At 43.1% G+C, this 20,286-nt stretch overlaps 1 protein-coding gene across 2 annotated transcripts; it reads right to left on the reverse strand.

The window, feature by feature from the left end:
• Positions 1-143: 143 nt before the first annotated feature.
• On the reverse strand, positions 144-20,235 carry ACOX1 (acyl-CoA oxidase 1). Of its 2 annotated transcripts, none has more exons than XM_085077802.1 (14): positions 20,026-20,235; positions 18,812-18,971; positions 13,179-13,339; positions 8,329-8,436; positions 7,720-7,839; positions 7,140-7,255; positions 6,777-6,946; positions 6,314-6,476; positions 5,436-5,626; positions 4,627-4,806; positions 3,900-4,005; positions 3,675-3,818; positions 2,664-2,870; positions 144-1,667 (listed from the first exon to the last, which is right to left on the reverse strand). In XM_085077802.1, exons 1-14 carry the CDS (start codon positions 20,138-20,140, stop codon positions 1,617-1,619), a joined length of 1,992 nt encoding a protein of 663 aa, XP_084933928.1. In that variant the 5' UTR covers positions 20,141-20,235; the 3' UTR covers positions 144-1,616. The 2 variants fall into 2 exon arrangements, with proteins under 2 accessions (XP_084933928.1, XP_084933927.1); XM_085077801.1 differs by lacking the exon at positions 13,179-13,339 and adding an exon at positions 10,152-10,312 and having other exon boundaries at positions 20,026-20,234.
• Between the last annotated feature and the right edge of the window lie 51 nt (positions 20,236-20,286).

Raw genomic sequence — 20,286 nt, forward strand, 5'->3', positions numbered from 1 at the left:
TCATGAGCATATTTTTAACCTGCTCCTCCACCCTCCCTCCCCAGGCCAGCAGCCTGTTCCACTGGGCACAGGGAAGGCAGAGCCCTCAGCCTCCTTTGGCATTCTGAATTTCCACAGGACCTGAAACACTCAGCAGCCAAAAGGCAAGTTTGATTAGTTTATTCAAAATTAAACATTTCTTCCTGTTCAGCTACTGCACATGGAGCCAAACGTTGTGTCTGATCATGGTTAGTGCCAGAAAACGGGTCCAAAATTAGAGACTAACAGAGGACCAAAGCTGCAGAGATGCAGCTTCTCAGGTGTTGCCTCAGAACTGCAGGATTTGGGTTTATGCTGCAGCTTTTTTACCATTTTAAGCTCAGAGTTGCCCTTCTCTGGTGTGAAGAGTTTTTATGGTTATTGGACAGAGTTACTGGTGTGGAAAAGCAGCAATGATTTTGCTTGGTTGTAGTTGTTGCACCGATTTCCCTGGGCAGCAGGACGTTCTCTTCCAAGCTAAATCCTTCCTGTGCAGTCAGACAGCACCGTGCAAGGCCCAAGTCGATATCAAAACAAAAATTAAGCAAATCAGAGAAAGCTCCTTGGAAATGCATGGGTAGGAAAAAAAAAAAAAATCTTGACACTTCACTTGGGATTGTCATTTTCTTGACAAATGCCTTTAAAAACCAGGACAACATCTCAGAAAAATCAGAAGACCTGAGGATGTTGGTCAACTGATTTCTGCCCTCCAACACTGGCTTCATCATTCCAGGTCAAATTTGCAGTTTTCACCACTACATGTGGTTTTTTTCCCACCAAATCAATGTAAATAACATTTTTAAAGTGCTTTGAGATAGTGCTAGAAAATACTACGAGTGAAAAGAGGGGCAGAACATCTGTTATCAGCACCCAGCTGATTCCTATGGGTTGGTTTTTATCCTCAGAGCAGCATCACTATGTTCTCCTTTGACCTCCTATTAACCAAGAGCTGGGGATGGCACACAGGGAAAAGGAGTTTCTGCAGGGCAGTGAAAGAAGGAAAACAAAGGAAACATGAGGATTTCTTCTGGAAAGATGCCTGAAGCAGAGCTCCAGAGAAGGATGGGTATTTACTTCCCAGATCAGGAAAACAGTTCCACATGCAGAGCTCTGCAGGAGGCTTCACACAGCACAAATATTTGCCAAATGAGGAGAGAGGTGGTGCTAATCTTAAAAAAAAAAATAAACAATCAAGACATTGATGGTTTTTTTGAGGGGAGGACATAACTGCTCACCAGAAGCTACTGCCTGAGGGCTGTCAACTGTGTCCTAGTAAAGTCCTGCCACCGTTCCAGTTGACAGGAACTTCTCTCTAGTTAGCAGCTTCACAAAAGCAATCCTTGTATAAATCCATAAAGCTTTCCCAGATTTTTAAAAGGTTAATTTTACCATTATAATTGCACTTTAAAAACAGGCATCAATCCCTACGCACTCTCCCCAAACACCTCCTCCATTTACAAAAGAGGAAAGAAAGGCTACAATTATTCACTGTCCTACAGCTACAGGATTCAAAGGTTTGATTTAGGTGCCTGAAGGAAGGATGCAAACACCCAATTTTCAGGGCAGGACAAGAGTGCATTTTAGAAAACCTGCAGGCTTCACAGTTTGGCTTGCATTGGCTTCAGGTGCTTGTGGAAAGATTCATGAACCTGCAAGACAAGACAGTGGTTACAAAGTCAGGTTTGATCTTTGAGTTTTACCTCCTCATATCTTGCATATCTTAGTGTTTGTACACTAAGGAAATTTGAACCTGAGGCATTTTAGAGATTTAAGAACAGCCAGAAAACTCCTATATTTGAGTGTCTACATGATACAAAGCATCAAAATATAAAAAACAGCACAGCATACCCACTAGCTTTCTTCTAAGAAAATAATGCAAAATTTATATCCATAAAATTATTTGGCATTTTAATTAGCAGAAAACTGGTTGAGATCTCCTAAGGGGGCTGCAAAGAAGCTCCTAAACCCCACTGACTTCGGAAGTACAAAATACTGAGCAAGTTGTGGTGGAATTTAACTCCAGCTGCAGTCTCTGGCAGCCCATTGTAGGTGATAGAGTCTGCCCTTATCACATAAAGGCTCCACAAGGCAGGATTTACCATTCTGGCTGATGGAGCAGGGACACTTCAGTTTATTTTAGTTCAGCTACAGCTCCAATCCTAGGCCAGATGTACAACACCTGGCACCTACATACTACAGAGGAGCAATTAATTTTCTTCTGCACTCACTGCTACTGCCTGAAGACTGGAAGATTTGTCACAAAATAGGGAAGGCTTCCACAGCGACTGTCACTAAGCAGAATTAAAGGCAAGTGTTAATTGCTTTTAAATTCAATGACATTATTCAATTATTTCTCTGTGGAGTGCACCATTTCCTCCCTTAACTGAGAAGCTCAAGATATCCCACAGGGATGAATACAAGATTCATTACTGGGAGACTAACTACAGGGAGCAAACTGAAAGTAGGTTGCTAGTTTTGGTCCATTACTACTTGTGACTTTTCTCCCTCCTTCCTCAATTCCCTGCTGACATCACTGCAGCGTAATTAATAACCCTAAATTGAATTATTTCTCTGGGTACATGTGACAAAGAGGTACCCAGAGAAGAGAGGAACCCAGGAAAGAGGAAGAAATAAGGTTTCTTTACCTGTGTTTTGTTCAGGGGGGATTTCTTTGCCCACTCAAACATGTTCTCGTAGACGTTGCCGTCGTAGCGGCCAAGCACAGACCCCAGATGGACATCATGGAAGTCAAAGGAGTCCACCAGTGCCACTGCATTGGGGCGAATCACAGCCAGGAGTTCCTTCACATGTTGGTTCACTTGGGTGATTTGGGCACTGGTCAAGATACCAGCCTTGAGAGGGAAAGAAAAGGATTACACAAGTCACATTTCCTTTCCCCATGGTCTCACACAGGTCAGCTTTCCCTCACACAAAAATGAAGCAGTTCATAAAACAGTAACATTCTTTTTTCTTCACTGAGTAATTAAATTGGCAATTTGCGACAGTGCATGAGGAAAAGGAGATGCCAGCACAGCCCACCATAGTGCCCAGCTATTTAATCCTGGATGGGAGACTCTGTGAGTGCCTCTAAGTTAACTGCAGCAACGAGTTTTCTTAGAGAATATGCATATATGTATATTAAATTGTGCCTGGTCTCAGGGAAATTTTTAGTAAGCAGCAAAGAGGAAAATGGGAAGACGAAACATACCACGTCTGCCTGAAGAGCAAACAAAACACTGCTGCACAAATGCATTCTCAAACTGACAGAATGAAGAGAAGAAAAGCAACACCTGACAATTTAAACCCATTCGTTGAAGGAAGGGTTAGGATTTGGAGCACAAGATCTCCTTTGAGGGACAGAGGTTGTGGAGTGTGTCTAACCGCATCTCCTTTATTAATTCCTTGGTTTTTAACACAGAGCAGCTGATCACCAAGTGAAAACCATTTCAGCTAAACCTTGGCACTTGCTTGATTTCCATTTATCACAAGGGAAACCTGACAAGAGCCTTCCAACAGACCTGCACTGCTAATGACCTTCTGGCAGCCAACAGCAAAGAACTTACACCTAAAATATCCATACAGCTTGGCATTTAAAGCACCTTTGCAAACAGTGAACCTGGCTTTAGAGATTTAAAGTACTGGAGGAAGACACCAACCTGCAGGAAATCGCCTGAGTTCCTGCTGATGCCGTACAGGGCGTACAGGAGGCACAGGTTGGTCAGGACAGCACAGACAGCAGCATCACTGACCTCAGCCAGCTTGGCTGTGAACAGCTTCACTATCACATAGTGACAGTGGGCCTGCAGGAAACAGAGAAAGTCAGGTCACAGAGAGATGAGGAGCTCTGACTGCGTGTTTTTTTTAGCAGGCATATCACTGACCTCTGATGCCCGCACAAGGTCAACAGAAGTCCTGTTCCAGGCATCCTCCTTGCTTCTTCTGTGGTTCAGCTCAGCTTGTAAATTCTTTGCTGCAGACTCTACAAGGCTGTTTCATATAAGGAAGAAAAATTTACACAGTAACACCAAATTAACAAGGTGACATACACTGAATTCATGCACATTTCAGTCATGGCACATGAGCTCAGAATTCTTCTCATGTGCTGTGAGTGAAGACATTGGCTGGAGTGACAAACTGTGCCTCTAAAACACCAAACATCCCTGCTGCAGCTACAGCACAGCTACAAAGGGGTAAGAGGACTTCTGACAGCACCCATGTGGTGCTTCAATATCTACTCACAAGTAGGTGTCTGTTCTACTCTCACACTTCCTTCACAGCAAACTTTAATATCAGGATTGTTTCTCTCCAGAGAGACCTCTGAGCAGTTTAGTGTTTGTATGTTTGAATGTATTTTACACATAAATAAGAAAAAGATACATCCCAAAGGAATGGGGAGCAGAGTAACCAGGCTATGAGCAGCCTCCTGCAACCTCAAAGCACTTAACCCTGACCCCAACCCAGGAAAATGTGTCACTTCCTGAAAGCAACACACAGATCAAAGCTTTGCCAGCCACACCTTGAAAATCCATCATTAACAGGGCAGTGCATCACCACCACCTCCCCAAACACCCAGTTTTACTTGGCTCAGCCCAGTCAGTGTGAGCTCACCGGGCAGCACGGGACTTGTAGGCCTCTACCAGGCTGGTGGGGTCGTTGATCCTCACGGTGACAGTCCTGGCAGCCACGTGCTGGGGCTGGATGCGCTGCCTGGAGAGGTCGTTCAGGTAGGACACCATGCCAGTGACCTGCTGGCCGGAGGTCACCTGGGTGTAGCTTTTAATAAGGAACCTGAAAATAGAGAGAGCAGATGGCAATTCTTACTCATGAGTTGTTTGAATGGACAAAAGTCATCTCACCAAGGCTCAGGCCACAAAGAACAATTGTAGGCATATAGTTCTCTGTCAAAAATGGGAACATGACACCAGTTTTGTGGTAATACAGACACTTCTGCTCATCACTTTGTCACCAAATTCACTGCAAACCTGTCAGATAATCCTCCCTAACACCAATTTAGTGTTAAGAAGGGCATAATTTATTACAGGTGCCTGGTTGCATGTGGGATAACTCCTCCTTGTGTGCATGTGATATTTTACAAGTGTGTTGCTTACACACAGTCACTACATGCATATTATAATTTGCTCATAACCATAAAACCCTCCCCAAGTTCTCAAATTCAGTCCTTGTTTTGGCTGTAGCTGCATTCCTAAGCCAGATGTCTCCCCCTTATCTTCCAACTGTCCTTGCTGGGAAAGCAGATTCTGCAGGCCTTGTTCCTCTGCTCAAAGTTACACAGACACAGTGTTTCTCTGCTCAAAGTTCACACAGCAAACACTGAATTAACCCTTTTGGTATCAACTTCAGCAACAAGGTATATAACAAGAGGCTTGAAACCCCTCTTTGCAAAGCTCCCAGCATACCTGGCTGTCTGCAGCATCATGACTGTGTTTTCCCCCTCGTAGGTGCAGGATGGGGTGAAGGTGACATAGATGTCAGGAATGCCACTGCAGCGGGAGTAGCCATGCCCTCCACAGGCCATCCGACATTCCTCGATGCCGGCGTTGGCAGTCCAGGAGGTGAATGCCTTCAGCCCTGCTGTCAGGGCATGGAGCTGAGGGGCAACAGCAAAGCCACCTTAGGTTTATTTTCCAGTCTTAGCTTGCACACATACATGTCAAGTACTGTAAACCCCAGGAAAATGTGGAGTCAACACCATTCTTGCACTGTTCCACAGGGTCTTGCTTTTCCTGCAAGAACTCTTTCCTGAGATAAATATTTATATGAAAACCCTTGTACATGGGAAGACTTCTATTAAGTACACCACTCCTTCTGCCCCTACATATTTTATGTAGACTGTTTTCAACTGCCCATTGTCACAAACCCTAACAGGAAATTAAGATTTTACAACCCTAACCCCTCAGTATAGTACTGATAGTTTGATCAACACACCTGTTCTACCCTAGGCGCTTGGAAGAACCATTAAGAAGCTACAGCACAAACAAGACAAGTCTTAACTCCCAAACAATGCTCCATCATTCCTGGAAGTGCACCTTTTAGAAAAGTATATTCCCAGTAGATTTCTCACTGTGCATTACTACCTGCTTTTTATAAACTGCTAAATGAACAGAACAAGTAAATGTCACCAGCACATCCTGGACTTGGGGGCTTCTGAAACTACAGAAGTAGAAGGCAAACCATGAGTGTAAGTCAAAAAGGATCAATGCCTCTTTTTCCATGCTATAAAGGAACCTCTCATGAATTCAACCACCACCCCTCTGGTTTCCAGAGGGCACAGTACCTCTGGCAGCTCACTGAGGTCCCCCGTGCTGATGTCCCCACTGATCCGATGGTAGGTGTCCTTGATGTAAGCTCCCACAAAATGGAAGGCATATGCTGTCGCCAGGAGAGGAAAGAGTTTGTATTGTTGGGTCTGATAATCCAGGATCTGGGGTTCTGGTTCCCTAGAGGAAAACAGATGAATTAGCATGTCAGTGGTAGCAAACTGCTGCAGAAATCCCATTTATTCCTACTATAAGTATGCTCTCCACCCATATCAAGCTCGACTCTCTAAGACCATCCAGCAAAAGCCTCTGGCAGGGGAGGACATTCCTAGAATGAAAGATTATGTGCTTTCCAGGACAAACAGTGTTTTGAAACCACACCAATTGCCAAAAAAAACATCAACCACAGCCCCTCTTCCTCCCAGTACTTGAGAATTTTCCTTCAGCACTTTAGGCTGCTCAGGGTCTCCCTGCACTCACCCTGGTTTCAGCTCAGACTGGTGTCTGACAGCACTGTAGCGGATGGCGATGGTGCAGGCTCGGGACAGAGAGCGAGCAGAGTCACCCACAATGAGGGACCTGATGAACACCATGGTCCCATAGGTCAGCTTGTCACTGACTGGTTTCACATAGGTGCCATCTGGTTCAACCTATCAATAAATAAAAGATCAAAAAAAATACAACCTGTTGATTTGTGAAGGTTCCTTCCTTTTACATGTTCACGCTCTAAACTCATCAAGCAGCACTTCCAAGCCACCCACAACCCTTTTGGTGCAGCACTCAACCTCACAAGAGCATTCAGAGTCCATTTCTAAGAGCAGATGCTGAAACTCACTGCTTTACCTGGGCATATTTCATCAGCATGTTTTCCCGAGGAATTCGGAAGTTGTCCATTTTCAGGTAGCCATTATCCATTTCATCATAGCCAAATTTGGGGCCAATGTCACCCACTGTAATACCTGCCACAGACAAAGACTGCATTAAGAAATAGGAACTAAACACCACACAAGTTCAAGCCTTCTCCACTAAGGAGATTGTTTCATTTTATAGAAAGTCTTGGCAGTGTTATGAGTTAAGAAGGACCTTTATCTCTTTGATGGAAAAGTGGTGTCCTGGTTTTGGCTGGGATAGAGTGAATTATCTTCCCAGAGGGTGGTACAGTGCTGTATTTTGGATTTAGGATAAGAACAATGCTGAGAACACTAAGATGGTTCAGTTGTTGCTGAGCAACACTTGCACCAAGTCAAGGACCTGCCCTACCAGTGAGGTGGCTGGGGGGACATAAGAAAGACTCATTTAAGCCCTGTGATTTACCAGCTACTAACTGAAATCAGCTAATGAAATAAGCCATGGACTTTACCAAGACACAGTATATAGTCAGAAAGAAACAGATGTAATCTCTTCCCTGAGTGTGAGTTTTTACCTGGCAAAGGTTCGTGTGTGCCCAGCTGCCGGATGGGGACGATGAAGGCGTGCAGCCCTTTGCACTGGCCCTGGGTGTAGAGCTGAGCCAGAACGATGGCATGGTTTGATGTCTTCCCAACTGCAACAGGAGTGGGAGTCAGCACAAAAACAGGCACACACATTTACACACACAGAGCCTTTCCTCTGAGATAACCTCATCTCATCATGCACTAAAAAACCAGATTTACCACCCTGGTTGTCACCCCAATCGTACAGCTCTGTGACAAAGTGTTGCTCAAGTCAATGGAAGTTGCACAACACAATTCTCTTGACTGTACAACACCGAATCCTTAGCACATCTGCCAGTGAAGCTGAAGGAACTATACATAATTTGATACAAGCAGTCAAAAATTACACCAAATCCCCAGTGTGAATGATTCTGAGCAACAGTCCAGAGCACACAGAGAATGTTTAGCGGGCTCTCATAAGTCTGTAGCTTGTTGTGCAAGTGACTGGCTTTCAGCCAGCTCTTTGGATCAACTTTCAGTCATCACTCTGCACATACAATACACAAGACAATGCCTCACTAAGTTTTTTCCATACATCTTCCAGATTTAGACACACTTACGTCCACCTGGCCACCACTTAATGGAGGTGACAGTGGGGCTGTTGAGGATGAACTCCTGCGTTGAGGGGTCATAAGTGGCTGTAGTTTCCAGACCCCGAAGATGAGTCCCTGAAAACAAGCAAACACATTGTTTTGGCAGGAAGTCAGTCACAAAACAGAGACAAGGACAGAACTGGACAATGGAAAGTGGAACTCCAGTAGTAATGTTTAAGTTTTAACTTTGTTTTTAGGTTATATGAAGAACTCAGTAAAAACCAATTGAGGAAGAACAAGTGAGAGCCAGGCCATGTTCTGGGACCTGAAATAAATTTTCAGAAAACATACTGACTTTTTTTCACCAGTGGTCTAGGACTATTTTCCAAGCACCTCAAATCTGACACCTTTTTGCTATCACACACCAGAAGCCCTTTCTCAGTTAAAATGTTCCACAGGAACATGCTCACCTGAATTTCACTAAAATGCAATCTGATTAAATTGCAAAATAAAGCCATACACTTCTCAGCCACAAGATGAAATAAGCAGTGCCCAACACATCTTCATTCCCTCATCAAGCCTACAGTCTCCTCACTTGATGGAGCTGATCTCCCAAACGAGACCCTCCATAGCTCCAAGACAGCAAGAAATGGCACGTGTATGCCAGGTACTGATGCAGGTAGATGAACAGACTGCAAAAAGATGGAGGTAATTCCAGGAACAGTCCTTGTCTTCTGCCCCAAACTCTTATCTTCCAACACACCTGTCTCAGAGCAGTGGCATTGTCCCTGAATGCCTTATAAGCCTCCAAAATCACCAGACAAGCTTAAACTGGACAAGCTGTGAACACTCCTGAGAGTCTGGATTGACAGGGCAGGACAAGAACTCCAAGGGGAAAAAGGAGATCACCTTGCAGCAACCACGTTCCCAAAACATGGAGGTAATGGCAGACTTCCACGGGCAGCTCAACACAGACTTACTTTGGAGGCAAATGATCTTCAAACCTCACTAGTTCCAAGAGATTCTCCTCAGACTTGCAGTTACTTTATGCTTCACACAGTCTCTACATTTCACTTCAGCACAAAGGTGAATCCTGCTCATTTTTAGAAAATAATTCTCATCTGCAACTCTCAGATGCCAAAATTAAAGTTTGCCAAGGCATAATATCCTCCCTTTGAAACTTGAATTGAAAGTGTTGCAATCACAATACTGCTGGAGTTATCAAAATCCATTTCAAAGCTTGAAAGCAAAGGAATAGCAACAAAAAACAAAGTCAACTTGACACAGAGAAGTAAAAAAACCCAACACATTTCATGGTCAGTTAAAAAGAACACATGGGAGCAAATTAAGGAGAATAAAGCTCCCCACAGAACATAAGCATTGGAATCCAGTAATCCTCATATTCTCTGACCCAAGGTCAGTCCCCAGGTGAACAAGCAACTCTTAATTTTTTGGGCATCTTTTTCAGTGCCTCAAAGCTCTGTCCTTTTGTCTTCACACTGAACATTAGTTAGAGCAAAGCAGAACTCAAACTGGAAAGAACAGCAAGTGTAAAATGAACAGATGCCAACAAACCAACAGCACCAGCGATGGGCAGTAATGATACTGGTTTGAATGGCACAAGGAGCACCCAGGTGCCTATTTCTAGAATTACAGGCATCAAACCCTCCCTCAGGAGGAAGAAAGGAAAGCAGCACATGGCATAATGCTCTATTAACCATTCCAGAGGCTGTCCACTTCTTTCTACAGCCACAGCTGCACGTGTAAAACTGTGGGATACACCCACAGGTATGGGAATCCTCTGTGCACAAAGGCATTCTTAGAAAGAGCATTTATTGAATGTACTGTACCATGGCCCATTTCAGTCTGGGCATAAGTGCCAATGATCTCCAGGTTCCAGGCAGGCATGAAGAAGCGATCCTGCTGCTCTGGGGTGGCCTGGGTGAGAAGGGTGGGGAGGAACATGCCCAGGTGAAGGTCCAGAGGTTCAGGCCGTCCGCGGTGAACAAAGCTGTGAAGAATTGTCATGGGATGGGAGCGTGAAGGGAATGGTTATGGGAGGGAAGCAAGCATGAGGATTCATGGTGGAGATTCAGGAAGAGACAAAAAGAAAAAAAAATGATTCATGTGTCAATCAGAATTCAGCAAGTGTATTTTTGAGCCAGAGCACTGTCCTTTTCTCAGGCCTGAATAATGAGAAATTGCACTCACTTTGAAATAATCATGCTGCAATGCATTTCTTTGAAATCATACATAAAGTGCATCTGCAACATTCTCCTATTTTTGATGCACTATGATTGGTTAAAAAAAAAGGATGAATCCAAACCAAAAGAGGAACCAGACTTCACTCTGGTTTGGACATCAGAGCATCCCTAAGTTCAATGGGCTAAAGCAGTCAGTTTGTTGGAGATGCAATCTGGCTGGATGCACTGTGCTTTCACCCAAACATAGGAAGTCCACCTTTTTTTTTTTGCTATGTTTTGAAGGTAGAACCTGGTGGAAGTCCCAGTTTATCCAGCTGAACAAGGCAGGCCTTCACTGTCCTTTTCTTTTAAGACAAAGCAAATACTAACTATCTGCCCTATTTGCTCCAATTTTTTTAAAATTAAAGATCAGACACAATTAGTGTACATAGCATTCCAAATCAACTCCCTTTAACTTTTGCTATTTTTAAAAGCTGTCTCAAAAGGACAGTGCTCTGCATGTGTAAGTCAAAGTCGTGAACATGAACAACTTGGCAAGAAAGCAAACATTTTTCAATCTGTAAATCAGCACAAATTATCTCCAATTAAACATTTTTCATTAGAATTACTCTTTTTCCAAGTTCTGACAAACACTACTGTGAGGTAATTAAGTGGTCTATCAAGTGTTTCAATATAAAGAATTAAATCATCATTAAATCTTTAAATATTGACAGCTTTGGGTATTAAAATAGCAGGGACAGACTGAGGACCAGTACCTCCATCTTCATTTATATATTAAATAAATTAAATTTGACTTCAACAGGAATATCTATATATTTAAATGATATACATTATGGAAAGAGCACTGGTCTGAGCTTGGCTCAAACTCATCTGACATTCTTAGCAAAGTGGGAACAATGCATCCTTGTGTTCTTTAAACACACATTAATATAAACTAGCTCTGTCCTTAGGGCTTCCCAAGAACTGCAGTTTTGTTGTTTGATATTCTCAGACTCCTAAAAATAAATGCAACCATCTCATAAATCCAGCAGCAAGGTTTTCTAAGCTTTCTGACTGCACAGTCACCAACCCCAACAGGGGACTAATGGGTTACCAAGAAAACCAGGTTTTAAGTGAGTTCAGTACTGGTGAGAAGTACACAGCTGACAGTCAATGAGTGAAAGAAAAAAATCCCTATTTACGAGTAGTAGTTATAAACCAGACAGAAATAGCAGAGTATTTTCACTGCTCCTTCTTGTTTCTTTTCCAGATCTGTGTTATTTGTGGTTTTTCTTTCTCTGATTTTTTAAAGACTTCTTCACTATGGCACAGGTTCAAATCAACACAAGCTATCACATCAGTAGTCACCAAGATAAAACTGAGTAACTACCCATCCAGGCCAGGGTTTAATTCAATAATGCAGAGGTCTGTTTCCCCATCACCAGTGTCTAAACATCATGATTAAATTAAGCAAAACTCAGTGACAATTACTGCAGCAGCTTCACTGATGAAGAATCAGGTACTCAGCATTCACAGCAGTTTTGCCAAACATTTGCATCTTAATTATTCAGCATAGAAAGTACATTTACTTTATATTTACTTTACTGTATTAGCTCTATTTAGAGTTAAAATACCAATTTAACCATGAAACAACATGAGAACGATCAGGAAGTCAACCATCACCAGGCAAGAAAGTGCAATGATCTAATGTGAAATTGGATGTAAAACCAATCACTGCAGTGTGGATGTGACTGATTTAAAGCAGCTGGTGTGAGAAAGCAAACAAGGCCAGCAGGCACTGATGTTGCCATCCAGTTATCACTCAGCTTCAGGTGTTGAGCTGGGTTTGTTGAGCAGGGCAAGGACAGGACTTCTTCCATTGAGTCTTCCACAAATGTTTCAGCAGCAGTAACTGAACAACCAGGCAGCCATCCAGCAGTGTCCAGACTTGTACACCTCAGGCTTTCCCAGTTCAGATGCCAGCACAAGCACTGGAGTCCTTGGTTTGTTAAACTATTCTTGCTGGTATTTGACAGCCACAATTCCGTAACTCTGGGCAAAAAGACTCTTTTCTGATCCATTAAATGTTTTTCCATTTGAAACAGTGAAAGTTGCTTTCAACAACAGCAGGAATAAAATGTTTTTCTTTGTAACCAAGACCTTTCCACGAAGCTGAACAGTTGCAATAGAGCAGCATCTTCAAGAAAAGTGCCTGGGGCAAAGCATACCTTGACTTTCAACCCAAAACTCACAATCTCACTGTGCTCCACTGCTCCTAAAGGAATGCTCCTGACCTGTTTCTGCAGGCCAACCACGCACTGACAGCTCTGGCATACACATGTCCCAAAATCAGGCAAAAATAAAAACCACAGTACTGCTCACTGACACGTTCCAACTGGTTCAAGTGAAATTCAGACTCTCAGGGCTTTAGAACAACCTCCTCATTTTAAAACAAAGGAAACAACTACCAATGCAGTGATCAGCTAAGAGGTGCATTCTGGAAAAGACCAAAAGGAACCCTGGGATTGTCAGGATGTGAAATGAGGCGGCTGCCTGGCTACAGGGCAGGAAACATCACCCATTAACTGAGGACTTTTACCTTTCCCCGTTTCCAATTGACCCAGGGAACATTACCAATTTACCCACTGGAGTTAGAGCAAAGAGGTTACCCATTGATCCCTGAAGGGAACTAACCATGTCCCATTTCGGTTTGGGCGTAGGTGCCAATTATCTTGACTCCACGGACCAGGGGCAGCCACTTCTCCTTCTGAGCAGCAGTCGTTTGGGTCTCTATGGTTTTGTGAAACATGCTGAAGTGGAGACCAAAAGGTTCAGGAAAATTGCCCAAGCATGTTCTACAGGAGAGAAATAGAGGGATCTGGATCTCAGTTTTACTGTTACTATGAAACTGAAAGGCTTTTCTCCAACTGGAGCATAAGATAAAGGATCTCTTTGCCTCATTCAACCTTTTTTTTTTTTTGTCCCACAAGTAACTTCCTAATATGAAGGCATCAGAAGCAATGTTAATAGGGAAATAGATGTTTCTTCCAGGCATTTTCTTCACCCTGAATTCTGCTGTTGCTATGTAACTGGAAAAAAAACCATTATTCTACAACGATTCATTAGGAACTTAAAACTAAGAACATGAAAACCAAATTATTTTCTCCCCCAGCTCTCAGGCTTGGTGGGAATAAATCCCACTGCTGCTGGTAGCCTAGAGCTAGGGCATTATTAGCTAGAAGAAATATGTAAAAAAATCTAAAGGTTTCATGGGTGACTGAGTTCTTTTCAGAACAGCTCTGTATTACCTGTAGCTGCTTCTATCAGTTGTGAGATCAAGGACTCACCTTCAATTAAAATTACCATTAGAGTCTAGTACTAGAGGGAATGGAAAGAAAAATCAGACATTTTAGGTGTGCTTCACCAAAACAGGAGTTATTTCATGAACGAAAACTCTAATTATTTAGAAGCCATGATGGCAGGCAAAGTACATTCTCAATTAAAACATCTTCCCTTCTGCAGCTTGAACAGTTTCTTCATCTTCAATCTAATGTACACAAATGCTTTTTCCATCTAAACTCTAAGACAGAGGAGGGAAAAAAATGAGCCCTCTGCATAAATACCATAGGGAATGCTCTGCACGTGGTTTGTCAATTCAAGCAGCATTTGTCATTGGCATTTTGTACCACGCAGAGAGTAAATAATTGATAATTCAAAAGCAGGTCCTATAAAGACTCTGAAAACCAGCCTTAGAGTGAGAGACAAAGCACAGTGAACAGCAAGTTGAAGTTGCCTGTTTTAAATGGAACAAGACTGAATGAGCCATGGATTTTTCCAGGAACAAACCTATTGTAATCAAGTAACCTAATGCTGGTGATTAATGTATTAACTTGCTTTAAGCTGGTGTGAGTGCAGGTACAGTGTCTCAAGCTCCTGGAATTGAGGCAGACAGTTCTTTCACCAAAAAATATTCTATTGCCTACAGCAGCACATGTTTACAAAGCTGATGCTTTCAGGCTGACCAAAGGCTTAAAAATCCTGCAAGGACAGTGAGGCAGAATAATTTTCAACATTCTTGTGGTTTCCTAAGTGGGTTATTCTTTTACGCCCAGAGCCCATAGAGCAACAGCAGCACCCTTCACATCCTCTGCCTGCAGCACAGTTATTGTGTATCTACTTCTAGCACCCAAAAAGGACAAATCTGCAAGGAGAAAATGAGTGCTGACTTTGAAACACAAAGTTTCACAGCAGCTTGGGAAGAGCTTGAATGGCTCTTTGCGTATTTTCAGCAGTCATTGAAAGAACTTGAGAAAAAGGTGAAGCCCATGCTTTGCTGTCAGAAAAAATCAGGTCAGACACTGCTTCTTTGAAGGTAAAGCTCCAGGAAAAAAATCCCCAAAATCTTCTGAAAGGTCAAGCCAGCAACTTTCACTGCTTTTGAGTAAGTTCAATCACTGCCAGATATCTCATGCTTAACTATCACCTTCCCTGACACGAGGAAGACAACAGACATTTTGCAAGTGGATGCTTTAACACCCCTGTGTCAGAAGGTCGTGATGTTTCAGTAACTAATCATGCAGCATTTTAACTGCTTCTTGCATTAACTAAGCTGAAAGTTAAATTACAACAGAAACTGTTCATCTCTGTTACTCCACACTGAAGATTCAGGATTTTCTCAAAGTGCCTTTTAACAACCTGAATGCCAATGAAAGAGAATCCTGTTTTCCTCAAGACACAGGGCAAACAGAAAAGGTACCAGCTGTGAAGGGAGGGACAAGAGGTTTTCTTCCCTTCTCTTTCTTTCTCTGAACTCTTACTGCCTCCCATCACAATTTCAACATTCCCAGCACCTGGATTGGCAGCTCTCCAAAGGCTGCAGTGTGCAACTGTTCAAATACTCTGCTCCATCAAGACTGATGGTGTCAGTGACCATCTGATCAATGACCAACTGCTCTGAGGTCAGCCTTGCTACAACAACCAGTGTCACAATGAGGCTGCAGCTCCAAATCCACTCACGGGAGACAGCAGTGTAGTAATACGGGCTTTGGCAATACAGATCTTCACAGGTTTTGCAGCAACCAGTGCCACCCACACAGCAAAAGGCTCTTATGTGACAGGTGAGTCACTGTCTCTCAGTGCACAGAGGACAACAGAAGCAAAGTCTGTGTCTTCAGAGGCTCCAAAGCTACAGGAACAACAGCAAAGCCATTCTCAGGCCGCAGAACTGGGTCACAGAACAGGGGCATTTACTTTAAATTAAAGTCTGTGAACAAACTTTTGTGCTTTGTGCAGTTCTTGAAGTGACTCTCTGAAGGATGAGCATGAAGGATCATCCCAGTGGAGAAGGAGCAGGAGCTGTGTCTGGGCTGTGCTAACTGAGCTTCAGAGCTAACAAATGCTATGGCAATCAACCCCTATTCCAGCTGTATCAAAATAAGATCAAGTCACACTCATCCACTCCACATTAATTTAGCAGTGGCAAGTAGGGCCCATAGTGCAGTTTTTCTATTTTGATTTACTCCAAGCTACTCCAGGTCCTAATTGAGAGATGTAAGAACAAATTCCAACAGGGAAAGTGCACATTCATGCAATGACCAGCAGCTCTCAGATCTTCTTTTCTTTTATGAGCTGGTTTCTCCCAACTGTTTTTCTCGTCTTCATTTAATACCATTTTCCTCAATGAAGGCTAATTACACTTGAAGGTGAATTAAACTGAGCAGCTTGCTCTCTTCCAAGAGCTTTGGAGCATTACACCAGAAACATTTCCCATTTTTCATGCTGACTTACATTTTGCTGCAGTTAGACTGTAAATGAAATCTGAAATATTGACATTTTTAGGCTGAATAGGCTTCAAAGTGGTAGCACAGCAGCAACTGCAGTGTGGACACAGAAGAATTACTACATGAGAAGCAATTACAATATATATAATAGATATATATATATAATAGATCCTCTTATATATATATAATAGATCCTCTTATGGTTTGGAGTCAAACAAAGCCCTTTGGAAACAGGAAGGAGGAGCATTCACTTGGACATGTCACAGCAGCAGCAGCAACTGTTTAAGTATATCTTCAGGGCAGTGAAGGAAGCAGCATTTCTCCTCACCTACTCATAAATCAAGCTATAAAGTTGGTGAGTCATTTGCCAAGCTACCTAGAGATGTTCTGGCAGCTTAGGAAAGCTATAGGAAAAAATTCTTTAAAATTGCATATGTAAATCTGTCCCTGCCACTTGAGGATAACTGACAAAATTTCTTAAGCTTCCATAAATAGAAATGTCAATCACAACAAATACAACTTGACATCTGAATCAAGGACTTCAATCTATTTCATAAACTTCATTTGAGGTGTGTTGCAACACCATATCCATTCAGTTTTCAGTTTGGAAAAACTAATAAGCCCAGACAGTTTCTCTAGGTCAGTTTTTACACTAATGAAGTCCCTTCCAGTTAGCACCAATTAGCATGTTTGGATATGGGACAGAAATAAACATAATTTTGTCAGTTACGTGGAGTTCACAGAATTAAAAAAAATATTTGACACTCAACAGGTGGGAAAGTGGGGACAGATGTTAAAATGCAAACGAAATCAAAGGATGAAAAAATAATCCTTTAATTTCTTCCATTTTTTAAGCAGCAGCAAGCCCACATCCTCCCTTGCCAACACCATACATTATAGTAAAGAAGTCAATCAGAATATTAACAGTGTGCAGTTCTTAGAACAAACACATTTCACCTGTAGGCAAGAAGTTTATGCACAGCTCTTCATTCTGTTACATGTTATTACAGAATAAATATGCTATATAAAATAAATAAAAAATGGCAAATACTGTCAGTCTACAGCAATTGCAATTATATTTTGAAATCCTGAATGACTGCAATTAGGATTTAGTCTGAAAAAAGTAAGACTTTTTCATTGTTTCAGTTGATTTTGGACCATGAATTCTGACTAGTCACATCTGAATATTCATATCATGTAAGATATGGAGGTACTATTTGGTATCTATATGAAATATTACACTTTCATTCATTTAAAATTAAGACTTTGCTGGTTTGGAAACAAGTTTATGGAAAAACAAAACGAGAATCTCCAATTTGACTACTTCAGAAAAGTGTATTTTCATACAATATTGTCAGTAATGCTACAAAAAGACAGAAAATTTGTTGAAATTTGCCAGATTTGGTAGACTGGATAGACTTTGCTGAATTTTCTCTGTAGAAACACAAGAAGAAGAAACTTCCCTGTCACTTTCAATAAAACCTGTGTAGGAAAAAACTTAATCATTAACTTTTGCTGTGCAGCAGCTGAGTAATCCAGTACTGTCACTGCACTTGCTCCCTGTTATCACTGTCCACCAATGACAATTTTCAAAAGAACATTTATGTTACTTTCACCAGAACTTTCATGACACAGGTCAGTGCTGACCAGTTTCTCTGAGAGTAAAACCACAGTGGACGAGATGATTTCAATTTCCTAGTGCCAATATTCATGCCCTGAGGCTCATGACAGCTTTTCTACAAAACTAGTCAGAGGGGGCTTGTGGTTCATTATTTAACTTGCCAGAGGATATATCCATGGGATCATGACAGATTTCTAGGTCTGTGTAACCTCTCTGTTATCAGTTCCTGTTTGATTAAATCAGAATGAGTTTAACAGAATTAGGGGGAGAAATACATCAAAATCAGGAATTAAGTTCTAATTCCCTCTGGAAGGAATGAAAACTCAGATGTAAAGACAGTCTTATTTTCATTAACTTGATCCAAGGTACTATCACATAAACCAAAGGTCAGATACAACAAAAAGCCTCTGGGTCAAAAAGAAACTCTGTAGCACCAGAAGCTTAGAGGAGGGACACAGAACAGACAGTGACAAACAAGAGCTTATAAACCATCTTGGAACATTTTCAAGTATTCTTGCAACGTGACTTTATTAGGTCTAAGTGCAAAGTGAAGTAATCAGCTTTAAGAGTTTCATTAGAAGCTGCAAACTCATCAGATCTATCCAGATTTGAATAATTCAGTATTATTTTTTAATTCCTTCTGGGAAAAAAAATCTGATTTCAAGTTCCATTTTTCAGTTTCTGGACCACATGTAATAAATAGGGTGTAATTGTTAATGTTACATTTCTATAGAAAAAAAAACTAAGAAAAAACAACATTCAGGAACTCAGGGTTTCATCTGAAATTCACTGAAGCCAGACTTCAGTGGGCTTTTATAGAGGTCTTGAGCTTCCTTTAGGCAACACACCTAGGGAAAAGCTCAACTCTAACATCCTTGGTGATGATTATAGTACGTACAAGAAGCACTCTGGATCTTTTTAGGTACCTTTTAAACCAGTAGATCTCTTCAGGATCTGCAATTCCATATTCCCTTAACTTCATCACCATCAAGGAGCTCTTCCTGATGGCTTGCTCATAGCGCTGGCTACGGGACAGGAAGTTCAAATCCTCGTGCTGGAAGTCAGGGTCATTTAGAACTAAGGCCTCTGGGGACAGAAAGGAAGAGGAAAACAAGCTCAGTGTCCACAAACTTCAGCAGTGGGTGAGAAACAACCCAGCGTTTTACCTGCTGTACCTCAAGGCAGAGGTATCAGAAAACTGAAAATAAAATTAGAAGTTAAAGAAATCAGGAAGAAGTCAAAGCTCTTTGAGAGTTCAACTCCTGGCACTCTCATTCCACATATGAACCCCATTTTCAGTTCAAAGCACTCTGGACTTGGCAGGAGGGCAACTCAGTGATGTAAGACCGGTAGGTCCCTCAGAAATAGCGTCAGAAACTCAGGCAGCCTGGTGAACTCTGATCCCCACACAACTTTCTGCAGAAGGGCACAGTTATTATTCCCACTGTGCCAGCTGGAAACCAAGATGCCCAGAGACCACAGACTTTCTGTGCTCCCCCTCTGGCACCGGAGTTACAAAACACCAGGCTCTGACAGTCCCAGGCCAGGGAAGAGACTGGAAGTAGTTCATTAATCTCTCATAACCACGGTCGTGCCGGGTGACAAACAGGTGACATTTGTGCTGTTGGGCAAGAGCGTGCTAGGAAGGAAAAAGGAGGGGACAGAGCCTATGGGAAATGCCCATGGGAAGCCACCTCTGACCCTCCCGAGGAAGGGGAAACAGTGAAGTGAAAGGGCATTGCTCTGTCAGGACCACCCTAAATCCTTTCTGGGAAGGGAAGAAGAGGGGGAACAGGGACACAACGCAGCTCCTGTTCCGCTCTAACCCTTAAAGAAAGACCCCGCTTTACGCTGACCCTCCACCTGCAAACCCTCTCCTCACAGTCTTCCCCTCTCCTTGGGGTCTCCCCTCTCCCCAAAAGCTCCTCCACACCCGCTCCCGCCCCACGACCCCCTGACAACTTCGTTGTTCCTCACCTCCCCCGGGGCTCCCCAGCCGGTCACCCCCTCCCTGTATCCCGCTCTCCTTCTCCCCGGAGATCCCCCCTGGGGTCTCCCTTCCCACCCCGCATATCCTTCCCCTCCTCCTCGCCCTGCCCGGGGCTGTCTCTCCCGTCCCACGGCCCGGGCCCTCCCTCACCGATCTCCTTGCGGCGGCGGGTGCGCTCGGCGCCTCCGTCCAGGATGTGCGTGAGCAGCTCGGGCTGGAAGGTGGCGGCGGCGCGCTCCCTGCGCAGGTCCGCGTTCACCGACATCGCGGCGGCGGCTCTGCCCGATCCCGATCTCAATCCCAATCCCAGCCCCGATCCCGATCCTTTTCCCGTTCCCGTCCCCGCCGCGCCGGCACCGCCCCCGCCTGACGTCACGCCCGCGACGCCACATGGGTGCTGACCACGTGGGT

This window comes from Lichenostomus cassidix, chromosome 18 (assembly GCF_008360975.1).
Source record: "Lichenostomus cassidix isolate B80296 chromosome 18, HeHo_3.0, whole genome shotgun sequence".
Lineage (NCBI taxonomy): Eukaryota > Metazoa > Chordata > Aves > Passeriformes > Meliphagidae > Lichenostomus > Lichenostomus cassidix.